The 13,281-nt window shown below is 51.2% G+C and overlaps 1 protein-coding gene across 1 annotated transcript in view; it reads right to left on the bottom strand.

Moving 5' to 3' along the window:
• Nucleotides 1-11,673, bottom strand: part of LOC128799329 (protein CEPU-1) — a 356,251-nt gene extending 344,578 nt beyond the window's left edge. The window contains exon 1 of the mRNA XM_053963658.1: nt 11,359-11,673. Within this exon, the coding sequence (XP_053819633.1) occupies nt 11,359-11,434 (76 nt within the window). The 5' untranslated portion in view covers nt 11,435-11,673. The remainder of the gene's footprint in view (nt 1-11,358) is intronic.
• Nucleotides 11,674-13,281: the final 1,608 nt, after the last annotated feature.

The raw sequence follows: 13,281 nt of genomic DNA on the forward strand, positions 1-13,281 counted from the left end.
TTTCCTTGCCTTTTTTTTTTTTTCCCCCTCCCCTTTCTATTTACTCTCTAGCCTGTTACCAAAGCAGGGTCAGAGCATGCATACAAATAGGGAGGAGGAGTGAAAAACAAACAGCCCTGAACCAGTGATGAACAGACAAAAAGTGATTGCAAACTTCTCATGGCAAAGCCACAGCTCCAGTAATCACGGGTCACACAGATTTTGGGTCAGGCAGCTCCCACGTTGGTATTTCCTTTGTTTTAATGTGCATCATTCCACAGTTGCATTGATATTATGGAGATCTACATCCTGGGCCACTGCTGTGCACCACCTTGGATGTGCTGAGCTGCCCAGCCTGCCTGGGATTTGCACAGTTCTTCTCTTCCAAGGTCCCTTGGAGAGACACTCATGGATTAAAGCCCAAATCCCTGTCTGCATCCCACAGGGGCCCAGAGCCTCAGCCACAGCAGTATGTTTGCTCCCTAAAGCAGAAGGTGGGTTTTTGCAGGAGTTCCTTGGGAAGAAAGGATCAGCTAACCATCAGAGCCTGCAGATGGAGGTGGGAATAAACAGGGGATGAATGGAGCAAGGACCTCGGGCTCGTTAATGAGCTCTGCCAGTGAACCACAGCCACTGCAGAGGGGGAAAGCTCCTCTCGCTGCCAATGACAGGAACAAAAGGCTCTGGGTGAGATGCCAAAGGGGCAGTCCCATCCCTGGGCATCCAGACACCCCCTTAGCATTCAGGAGAGAGGCTGACCTGGCACAGCTCTGCACCAGCAGCCACATCCCAGCACCCAGCTGAGACAGCAGCCCCAGCATCCAACCATGGAGCACTTCCACTGGGACTGGGATCTCCATTTCCTCCAGCACCTCTCTGAACTGCTGTTTTATTTCTACCCATTCTCTGGGGAAGCAAAAGCACAAGCCAACCCCCCCACCACACTAAAATTTAAAATATTCTTCCTGTTTAGATTTAAGTCTCATTACCATGCAGGGCCCTCCTGTATTATTTCAACTGATTGGAATATGGTGGCAAAGGAATAAGTTCTCCATACAATTTTCTTCTGATCCTATTAGTTGCAATACAATTACAGTGAATACATCAATTCTTCGTCCCAGCAGCTCCTGGAAAGAGCCACCTATTAAAAGCTGGCTTATTAATGGAATTGTACTTCCAGGATTAATCGGGCCACATTGGCCATTTCCATTTCTCACTCCACAAGTGCTTTTGTTTGCTTAATAGGCTGAAGTAACTTGAGAATGGCACAACTTAGAGCTTCCCCATTTGCTCTGCATATCACCAGCAGATTTAATATCACTTTCCTTGCCGGCATCTCTCTGGGATAAAACCTGGCACGTGCTGCCAAGGAAATCCACCCTTCAGGGTGGGGAAGGGTAGAAGGGGCTTTCTGCCTTTGGCAGAGCCAACAAGGGCAAATTCCTCATTGATCCAAGGCTTTAAACCCAAAGGGAAATGGCAACACCAAAACAATTTGCCAAAGCCTGCTGGATGAGAGCCACTGGAGTATCATCCCATGAGCAGTTCAAAAGCTTCCCAAAGCCCCTCAGAGCATCACCCCCCGCCCAATTTGATGTGGAGGATCTCCTCTGGCCCTCCCCAGTCCCTGCCCAGCCAATCCCAACCACAGGAAGCCAGTCCCATTCCCCAGCATCATCCCTGCACTTGGAAGCAAGGGCGCTGTTTCCCAGCACAGATATTCCTGTGGCAGCAAAGTCACTGCATGTTGAAGCACAATAATATAGTATGACTTTTCCCTTTAATGGAATTTTTCTAGCCCACTAGGAAAAAAAAGACTCCATTAGCCATACTACAAAGGCTCCTACTTATTAGTATTTTAGAACAGTGGCAAAAACATTTCTTGAATCTAATTATTGCTGACAAATATGAAAATTGAAATCAAAGTTAAATTTTCAGCTACAGTGCCTCATTCGGCCGCGGCTCGCCCGCTCCCAACGATTGCATCAACACATTTATTCTGCTGAGCAGGCTCCCAGATTGGGCCCCCCCATTCCCTGCAGCCCACCCCTCCATCTTCGCAGGCATTAACTCTGACATATTCATCTCCACAGCCAGGCCACGCAACCAACTCCATGTTTACCAGTTGTACATTGCCAACGGATCGGAGCGAGGCTTCCAGGGGCTGGAGAGGAAGGGAATAGAGCTTGCTGCTTGGAGAAGAAAGGGATAGGACTTGCTGCTTTTATTTTTTCTCCTTTTTTTTTTAATTTATTGTTATTTATTTCCAACTTCGCTGTCTCCCATCCCCTCCCAACCTGATCTCCAAAAGGGTGATTTTGATTTCCACAAGATAGAGGATGTGGAAGGGAGGGGAGAATGGAGAGAGGGGGGAAATAAGGAAAAAAAAAAAAAAAGCCTTGTCAACATATTTCCTTTCTCCTACCTCCCCCCAACATACTGTAAAAATCAATCCCCTTTGTCATTTTGCTCTGCTTGTGTGAATGTTTAATGGCTGTCGAGGGAGATAATGATTGCTGCTAGGAAATTCATTTCAGATTTGCTATTTATAAAGTACTTGGTGCTCAGGTGGGAAATTAACATAAGGAAGGGGGAAAGGGACCAAACCAGGGAAAAAAAGCAGCAGGAGAGGAGGGATGAGATGCTGCAGGGCTGGTTGGAATGGGATGGAGCCCAAAGAGAATCTGCATCTGGTCCCACCTCTCCTGGGACAGAGTGAAAAGGTTTGCATGGCACTGCCAGCCCCTTCCCACCCATGGATGCAAGGACACAGAGCCAGGACTATCCCCCAAGTGCCTGGGGGCTTCATCCCCCAAAATCCAGTCCACCAGCCCCAGCAGCACCAATGGTTTGTGCCCCAGCTCCTCCTCCAGCCCCTCACCCTTTGGGTTGACCCCAAACCTCCTCTGAGCCCCCTCTCCCCTCAAAGCCCGCCAACCTGTTGGATTTTTGAATCCCAAGGGAATTCCCATCTGCGGTCCAGCCAGACCCCGCAGCACCAACGCTGCCATCGAGCTGCTAATTCTGTGTCTCAGAAGTTGCTTTTCACTTTCTGATTTTTCAATAATAGGCTTGGTATGAATCCCTTAAGCTTCTGAAATAAGCTGAAAAACGCTTTTCCAGCCATTTACATAAACACAAGTGGATCAGAAGGAATAATCATAGTTTATGCATTATTTGGGGGCTTTGGAGATGATTTCTAATGTGGTGTCAGGTTTTGAAGCCCAAAACATACAATGGGAAGCACTGACGTGCAGAAAGGCAGCACAAAAAGTAAACAATAAATAATACAGGTTTTTTTTCATGCTGTCTCCAATGACAAGGCAGTTTTGGCTCTGCCACTACCCCGGCCTCTAATGGATCACGGATCCTGCTCCTCGCCAGCTTTGTTCCAAAAAGAGCTTCATTAAGAGAGATGTCACTCATCCTAAATCCAAATTCACCCCGTGCCAGCCAGCCCTGCCACTCTCCTGTGCCTTGGCCCACTATCAAAAACCCCAGTGCTGGCTTTGGGAATTGACTTTGGAAAACTAAAAGTCTAACGGAGGCACCCTCTGATCTCTAAATACCATCTGTCCTGTAGAAAGAGAATAAAAGCTAAAAACACCCAAACCAAGCCAGGAACGAAGTGCTATTCACCAGATAACTCCTCCAAGAGGGGAAAAAAGCCCCAAACACCAAAAAAAAAGAAAGAGAATATTATGGCATTAATGAACCTTGCTTTGCTCTGAGGGCCTGTCACGCTTCCAGTGAGGCGGGTCAAGTTTAGCTTTCAAACCACTTCTTTAAATCAAGAATTCCGTTTCTAGTAAAATGGAAACATTAGCAAAGGATCTGTTTTGAAGAAATAACAATACAAAATGGAACAAGGCTGGAGACTCCAGGCTCTTTGATACTGCTGGAACACGGCCTTTGGAACTCTTTTTTTTTTTTTTTTTTTTAAATCACTTCACAACTTTGTACATAAAGCTTCAGCGAGCTCCAAAGAAAATGCTTCAAAAATCAATCCTTACTTTTCCCAGAATTTACTTTCACTGGGAATTTGTTATGGTTCTTTTTTTTTTTTTTTTCATTTTGGAATTAGAAAAAACTGAAACATTCTGCTTAGTTTCTAATATTACACAATTTCCTGTGGTATTTCCCACTCCTTAGCAGCTGCTCTCTCCCACCGTGAGTCACTGGAGGACACGATCGGCCCTATGGACTGAGCATTTGTGGGTTTCAAAGCTCCTTTCCAAGCTAAATCAGGGTTTCCAGGATCAGCAGCGTGCAAGGAAAATACACGAGTCCCTCAAGGCTGGGTTGGATGGGGGTTGGAGCAACCTGGTCTGGTGGAAGGTGTTCCTGCCCATGGCAGGGGGTGGAATGAGATGAGATTTAAGCTCCTTTCCAACCCAAACTCCACTGGGATCTTTTTCTGTAATTTCCAAAAAAAATCCCTGACAAGAACCCGCCCTCATCCTTCCTCCAAGCCAGAGCCACCGCTTGGTGTGAGCCACAGCTCACCCAGTGCATGGAGGTGACTTCTCCATCCACCTCCAGAGGGTCCTTGCTGCTGCGCTGGGACTTCTCAGTCTGGCAGCACCTCCATCCCCATTATCCCTGTGGGAAGGCAGAGGGTTCCACGCCAGCTGCCAGCAGAGCTTTAAAGGGAATACTCCGACCACCAGGAATCCAGGCACAGTGGATGCCCAGAATCCTGACCTGCCCATGCAGCTCCTCTGAAGCAGTTCAGAGTCGAGGCTCCTTTTTTTCACTGCCCTGATTAGTAAGCGAAGCATTACTGGGAGGTGGAGGAAGGGAAAGTCAGAGGGGGGCAAGAATGCCAAGAACCAAACAGTGTCTTTAGTGGGAGCAGTCAACAGGACAAGGGGACCAAGAGGTCAATTAATTTACAACAGCTTTCAGCATTAGACATATTAACTGTTAAGCACATCAAAAATCCATGCTCTGCCTCCTGGCAGCAGAGAACAGAGCCCGGCAAGGCAGCACCTCTGATTTATTATTAACCACGAGCAAGGTGCCTGCTTGGGAAGGAGGAGGGAGGGAGGGAGGTGGCTGCTCCTCCGGGCTGCCAGCCATGCTCCAAATGTGCTGGGAGCAGCAGGGACACAATTCCTGCAGGATGCACCCATGGAAGGGCTGGAGGGGTTGGGGTGCCGTGACAAAGGGGTCACTCTTTGTGATCCTGTTTATTTGTAGAATCACAGAATGGGTTGGGTTGGGAAGGGACCTTAAAGATCCTCTTATTCCAACCCCCTGTCATGGACAGAGACACCTTCCACTATCCCAGGTGGCTCCAAGCCCATCCAACCTGGCCTGGGACACTGTCAGGGATCAGGAGCAGCCACAGCTGCTCTGGGCACCCTGTGCCAGGGCTGCCCACCCTCCCAGGGAACAATTCCTTCCCAATCTCCCATCCATCCCTGCCCTCTGGCAGTGGGAGCCATTCCCTGTGTCCTGTCCCTCCATGCCTTGTCCCCAGTCCCTCTCCAGCTCTCCTGGAGCCCCTTCAGGCCCTGAAAGGGGCTCTGAGCTCTCCGTGGAGCTTCTCCTCTCCAGGTGAGCATGCCCAGATCTCCCAGTCTGGCTTTTTTTTCCTATAAAAGCTTCTAAAGGCATGGAAAGCCCACAGGCCAAAGTGTGGGTGCTGGCTGGCAACGGGAGACAGAAGCATGGCTTGGACTTCCACTATAAAATCCCCAAATCTGGCACCTTGCTCATTTTGGCTCCTGTTTGAAACCAAGAGCTCAACTCTAAGTCCAAGTCACAGCTCCAAGTGTTTGCCATGAACATCAGAGATGGATCAGGTTTGGGTCCTGCTGAGTCTAATGGGAGATTTGTCACTGCCCATCAAAGGAGAATGACCAGTAATGCTTAAAAATCCCATTTCCTCTCTTTAAAGCTTTTGTCCCTTCAACTGGAGAACAAGCAAGGAAAGTTTTGCCCTTTCTTACCCCTACTAAAGTTTGGGAAGCAAAGACAAACACAAATGAAGGTCTTTTTCTGATCCCCATGGCCAAATATTTGCTCCTTATGTGGTGTTTCCCAGGCTGAGGAAATCTGAAGTTCACCTCCACTGTCTGGCTGGAGCTTCCTGGGAAGAGCTGTCCCCATCCACTCCTGGTTTATCACAGAAAACAGCAAACCCGGCTCACTAACCCAACCTAGATCTGTCAACTGATCAATTTCTTCCCCATGGGGAAAAAATAAAATGGGGAAGGAAATCACAATATAGGGATTTTTAAGTGAAAACTGCAAGAAAAATACACAAAGTAGACACTTCTAATATCAAATGCACTCATCTCAAGCGTAAGTCAAAGGAAGATGGAAAAACCACGAGCCAGGGTTATTGTGCTGGTCAAAATTCCTATGTGGAGAAAGGAGAAGTAGCTTTTGTGAAACACAAGGATATCCCAAAACTGCAGCCTCCAGAGCACCAGTCCTGTACAGAGGGATGGTCCCTAGGATGGCTCAGAAGTTCAGTCTTACCAGAGGAGGTTTTTTCCAAGCTCCCAGCTCCCACCTGATCCTCTGCTTATCAAACTGATATTTACCTCCTTTTGACCCATGAAGATCATCCCAAATGTGGGAAAGAGAGAGCAGTTGTACACCAACCTGGACTTCCATAGAATCCCCAAATCTGACACCTTTGCTCATTTTGGCCCAAAATTTGTAACCAGGAGCTCAACTCCAAGGCCAAGCTGCAGCTCCAAACCTTTGCCATGAACATGTGAGATGGACGATTTTTTCCTCCTGACAGACCCACTGTAGATGGCCACAGGCACCTTGTTCACGTGTGCTTCACAGCCAGTAAACAACTGCAGGTCCTGAAATTTGTGTCAGCACTTACGGGACCTCACGCATCTCCAGTCCACCAGTGGGGCTCCTAAACCTGGTGTAGCTACTACACAAACCTACTCCAGCACCTCCTCCCGTGCTCTAAGGTAATTTATTACACACGATGGAGTTTCCATTTCATTTTGGTTTTTTACCACTTTGATCTCCACCTGTTGTGGTGGAGATCTCTCCACAACCACAGCGTAGAGCAACTACAACAACTTTACTCCTCCTTGTATCCTGCCAATCCACTGCTGCGTAACCAGCTCAGTGCAGGGATGCTCCCAGGGAAGAAGCAGCAATCCACACCTGGAAAACCCCACCTGCAACTCCACCACCCAAGCCAAAATCCCAAGCCCCTTTCCAGCATTGTGGGTGCCACCCAGCGTTTTGCACAGTGCAACTGCTTTCCAAAGGTCTTCTCAGGTTCCTGCTTGCTCTGATGCATCTTAAAAATGTGCCAATTAATCCCACGTGGTGGCCTGATTTCCAGAGGTGCCGGTACCTCCTCAGCCCCGCTGAGAATCAGCAGCAATGACAGATGTTCAGCCACGCTCCAAATCCAGCCATCGAGCAGTGCATTCCCCTCCTTTTATGTACTGCATATAACTGGGTTATCTAATCATGTACGTATTGATTATTACTGTTATTACCTATTAAAAAGCTATTTTCTGCTGTTGGGGTGAATATCACGTTTTATTGACCTGCGTGATAACTATTAACCACATCTAATATTTTTCCCGAGGACCAATAAATCCGAGCATTCACAAAAAGATGTCGATACACGTAATTTTTCTTATACACATTCATTAGTGCAATTACCTCCTGCACGAGCTGCCAGGAGATTTCCCCTCACCCCTCCACTGAGAGAAAATTCTCACAGGATTTTGGGGGTAGCATTTTTTGGGGAGTAGCATTTTTGGGGGTAGCATTTTTTGGGGAGTAGCATTTTTTGGGGGTAGAATTTTTTGGGAGTAGCATTTTTTGGAGGTAGCATTTTTTGGCATAGCCCCAACCCAGATTCCAAATCCTGCCCTTCCTAAGGGGAAGCACCCAGCCTCTCCTCCCTGTGGATGTGTCTCTGGGTCAGATCCAGCCTTTCCATCACACACCAGCACAGCCTGTCTCAGTTTGGGAATTATCTGCATCCCAGCCACATCGAACGAGCGAATAATTCTTTCAGATGAGGAACACTCTGTGTAGGATGTTGACACATGCTATTATTTTACATACCTATTTCAGCTTGTATGCTTATTAGAATAAGGTCTTTATGCTAATTTGTAAATCAAATTCCCATAATTCTTGGCTTACTGATGTTAAAGGCCCAGCTAAATCTTCTATGACCTTTTAGCCTGGTTAATCCTTTTATGCGTGGCTGAGTGAAGAGTTTTCTTGTCTCTTCCACTCCCCAGTGCTGGGGTGAGATTTTTGCCTCTTCCTTAAGAAATCCAGGTGGGCTGTGGGTCAGGGACATGGGGCACACGTGAGGACACCCCTTTTCTTTGAGCCAGGGAAAGTGGGAAGAGAAAACGCTGCTGCCTGGGCCCTGTGTGAGGATATTTTGGATTTTCATGGCTGCTATTTAAAAACCACACAGAAGACACAGAGCAAACACAATGAGAGCTGTGTTGCCAAATTGCCACTCACTTTCCGACGCCCGGGGCTATCCCAGCCCTCTGCAACCTCCCCTCTTCCCATCTCCTTTCCCAAGTTGTAGCTGGACATTTTCTGGCTCCATCCTTCTTGTGAGTGGATGCAATGGACACCTGCAGCTCCTTCCCAAGAGGATGCAGGATCCCAGAAATGCCCCAGCCTCTCTCTTCAGCACCAGCACCCAACAGCTCCCTTGGTGTCCAGCCACACTGGACATTTCAGGGTTCAGGGGGACTCAACAGCTCCCATTTTAGGGCCACAATTCCACAAATCCAACAAATTTACAACATTTCTGCAAAAGTGAATCTGCACAACTTGGAGGACCCACAGATGTTTGCACAAATGCAGATGGTCAAACGCTTCTGAATTATCCCACTTCACACTCCACTTTCCTTTCAAGCACACTCACAAACCACTTTTGTTATTGTTTGTTTGGCTGGAAATAGGGAAACGACCAGAGGGTGGATGAACCGCTGCAGAGGGCAGCACACATCTCCGGAGATATTTGGAGCAGGTTTGTGCAAAACAGTTTTCCTGCATGACAATTATTTTCATGTTTTCAAACGCAAGCCAGCTCCACTTCTGGACACCAAACAAAGGAGAAAACTTATGAATTCCAAAAACTACTGTAATCACAGAAGAATTCATGAAGCAGAAGCACATTACTGCTGATTTTCAGTACTGCATACTCATCTAAATATTACCTTGGGGTGGATGAACCCAAATTTCTCAAAACTCTCTTTAAAAGTTTGCGCTAAAATACAAATTTATTTGTAGGGTGTGTTTGAGGGTTTTTGTAATGACTCTTAAATACAAATATGCAAGAAAAAGCTCCCAAGGGGACTCCCTTCTTCCGACAATGCAGCAACTCCCAGCCCAAAAAAGGCCCCAACTTTTAGCTGTGAAGGCTGCCCTGGGCAATATTTCACCTGGCTCCCCACAGCTCTGCCCTGGGCCCTCCCCAGACCATGGAGTAACGTGGGTCCCTGCTTTCCCTCACTCCAGGAGTGACTCAGGGACTTCTGGCACCACATCAGATTCCTGAAAGGCAGGGAATTGGGGGATTTTGGGCTCAGGGAGTCAGCACATTCCTCCCCACTGCTCTGCTGCCCAGGAGAGTTATAAAAATAATAAATAAAGAAATAAAAAAACAACTACTTTTTGATCTGGAAGCTTTGATAGGAGCAGGGAGAAGAAGCACGAAAGGATGACCAGAGGCATGGAATAAGACTGCAAGGAAGCCGAGTCAGGAGCCCCAAAGCAAGCATTAAAAAATAATAAAATAATGAAATAATAAAATAAATGAAGCACAAATTGTGGGCAGGAGAAGTGAGGAGGGAAAGGTGCAGCTTCATCCCTCTCCTGGGAAGCCCCGACCCTTCACAGCCCAGCCGGCTCCCTGCAGAGGGGGCAGCCAAGGGGGCCGGGGCTGGAAGCCGCGGGGAAGCCCCTGGGATGCCGGAATGCCGGAATGCCGGCACGCCAAGCGGGAAGCAGCAGCCCTGGGAGAAGGAGAGCGCTCGAGGAGGGAGAGCGGGAGCAAGGCGAAGAGGAGCGATGCCTCGGCGTGTGATGTGCATGTTAAGCAGCCTGTGCCGGTCGATACGGCACGGGGGGCTCTCCCCCCGCAGGAGCGGGCCCGGCCTGCCCAGCAGAGAGAAGTTTGTGGTGGGAGACACCAGTCACCATCCCTGCCCACACCGCAGCCCCCAGCCCCACACCCGCTGGGCTTCCTGAGCCCACCCGAGTCCTGCTGCAGCGCACCTCGGCACACGGGGGACGAGGCTGGGCTGCTTTGGACATCCCCAGCCTTCGGTGGGCACCTGGGAGCAGCGCAGAGGTAGCTGGATCCGGCTGTGGAGAAGGAGGTGCATTCACCCCCTCCGGGGTGCATCCATCCTCAGGAGAACCCACATCGCCCCCGAGGAGCGCCTGCATCCCTCCGGGGCGCATCCGTCTCGCCCAGGAATACTCGCACCGCCCTGGGGGTGCATCCAAGCTCCAAGGAGCGCCTGCATCCCCTGCCGGGGTGCATCCATTTCCCCGAGAAGTGCCCGCATCCCGCCCCGGAGCCCCGGTCCCAGCCGCCCCCCGCGCACGGCGCAGCAGCATCCCCCTGGCGCATCCCCCGGCGCATCCCCTGCGCATCCCGCGCTCCCGCGGCGGCCCGGGGCAGGATGCGGCTCCATCCTCTCCTCCCATGGAGGAAACCCCGCTCGCACAGCCCCTCCAGATGGCTGCGAGGAGCCTAACGCGAGCTGACAGGCTCGGCGCTCCCGGCCAGATGGGGCTGGCTCCTGCCGCCTCTTTCCCCCTCCTTTTCCCATCGCTTTTTGCTCTTTTTTTTTCCCCTCGCACAGCCCCCCGCTCCCCTCCAAGCACCATGCCCCGGCTGAGGGGAGGCAGCCGTGCTGATCCGGGACAGACTGGACGAGGACTTCCCAGCTCCCAGCCCGGCGGGAGCGGGGCTGCACCGAGTTTTTCGGAACGACCTTGCTGGAAAAGCAAAGGCGTGGGGGGAGCACAGAGGAACCCCAGCACCCCCCCACCCCGTGCCCCCCAGCCTGTTGGATCATTGATCCTGCCAGAATCGTGCTGGGAAGGCAGAGTCCTTCTGCACCCGCAAAAATAATCAGGACGCCAGGGGAGAAGTGTCCCCCCCGCCGCCAGCCCGGTGCACCGGGAATTCCTGCGCCGCACCCGCATCCGCATCCCCCGCAACTTCACAGCGGGCTGGGGACCCTTTCCCAGCTCTGTCCCCGCTCTGGAGGGATCCTCATCCCCACTCTGGCGGGGATTCTCATCCCTCAGCCCCTTTGGAGGGTGCTGCTGTGGGACCGCGCATCCTCCGCCCGCCCGGGCTGCGTCCCCCGCGGCGTTCCCTACCTTGGGAGAGGAGGAGCGCGGCCATCCCGGCGAAGATCACCCAAGAGACGGGGTGGTGCATTTTGGCCTGGGCCATGTTTTCCTTCTCCTTCCCCACTCACTGCCGGGCGGGGAAAGGTTTAAAATCCAGCGTTTTCCCGGAGCAAAGCACAGGAAGAGGGGCGGGGGGGGGAAGGAAAAAGGAAGGGAAGGAAAAAAAAAAAAAAAAAAGGAAAAAAGCACCGAAGGGTGGGGGAGGGGGAAAAAAACCCAAAAGAAAAAAAAAAAAGGGGGGGGAAGGGGGTCGGAAGGGGTTGCAGGTGCGAGGACAGGCGCTGCGTGCCCGCCGCTCCGGCCCGCACACGCCGCCCGGCTGCAACACGCCGCCGGCCGCGCACGCAGCCGCCCCCGCGCAGCACTCATTGGCTGCGGGGCCCCCCCGCGCCGGCACCCGCACCCTGCCGGCACCCGCACCCCCTCACCCCACCGGCAAAGACACCCCGGGCACCCCACCGGCATCTGCACCCCCTCACCCCACCGGCAAAGACACCCCGAGCACCCCACCGGCATCTGCACCCCCTCACCCCAGTGGCACCTGCACCCCCTAACCCCACCAGCGCCCGGACCCCCAGCACCCGCAGCCCTGGCACCATCGGCACCTGCAGTCCCCAACTTCCCCCCGGCATCCACACCCCCGAACTGCCCCCCCATGCCGGGCATCTGCAGCCCCCTAACCCCACCAGGATCTGCACCCCCCTCACCCGGCTCCCCCCATCCCTCAGCACCCACATCCCCCTCACTGTTGGCAGCCGCAGCCCCCAGGCTTCCCCCTGGCATCTGCACCCCCTCCCTCTGGATCTGCATCCCCCCAACTCCGGCATCCTCCCCAACTCTGGCATCCAGCACCCACATCCCCTGGGCATCTTCATCTCCCTAAATTCCCCTGGCATCTTCACTCCCTCACATTTCCCCTTTAGCGTTCATGCCCCTACTCCATCATCTGCACACCCCCACAGCACCCTTGCAATCCCCCCCAAAGCTCTTCCCCTCTGAGAAAGGGGGTGAATCCCTCCTGGAGCAGCTGCAGCGATGCTGTGACTCAGTTTCCCCACCTGCACGATGGTGGGAGGGATTCACACACACACTCCCGTGTCCCACCTGCCTGGCCCAAAAGGGAGAGGGGCACCTGTTCCTGGGGGGCTGATCTCTGCAGGACAGCCCCAACGAGCCTCTTCCCCTCATGCACCTAAACCCATGTGGAAATGGCTCTAAAAGCAAAGTTAATAAGGAAATTCTCCTCAGTTTGGAGCAGAAACCTCCTTTTAGTCCAGATCAAGGGGGGGTTTCTGTGCTGTAACCACACTCCTCTGATTCCTCACACCAAGCCCACCTCCTGCTCTGAGCAGCATCTGGGCCCCTTGGACCCAGTTTAGGATTGAACACACTCCTGTCATGTCAGCTCCTTGCCCATGCCAACTACTGGCCCCTATTTCACAATACCAAAAATAAAATAGACTTTTCTCCAGTTCAGGATTCCCAAACCAAACACATCTGTCCACACCACAACCCAGCATGACACCCACATGCCCACACAGAAAAGGTCCTTGAAACAAAAGCCTTAAATTATTCCACCCTTTGTCCAATAAAAAGAATATCTGAGGCTCGGAACCCCCAGAGCCCCCTTTAAAACAATCTAAATAAAAACTATCACATTAAATATTATTTTCATAAATGATAAGGATGTCTCATTTGATTGCTCGAGGTGACTCACAGCCCCTTCAAACAACATTATAGCCAGAAAAAAAATGACAAAGAGGAAAAAAAATTAAAGATATTCTGGCTTTTTGTATTTATGCCTCCTCAGAGGCTTCCAAAAATCTGAGCTGTTCACTTTGCAATTCAGAAGAACACTTGGCTGCGAACTCTTGGAAATCCAGCTGTGTT

This window comes from Vidua chalybeata, chromosome 23 (genome assembly GCF_026979565.1).
Source record: "Vidua chalybeata isolate OUT-0048 chromosome 23, bVidCha1 merged haplotype, whole genome shotgun sequence".
Lineage (NCBI taxonomy): Eukaryota > Metazoa > Chordata > Aves > Passeriformes > Viduidae > Vidua > Vidua chalybeata.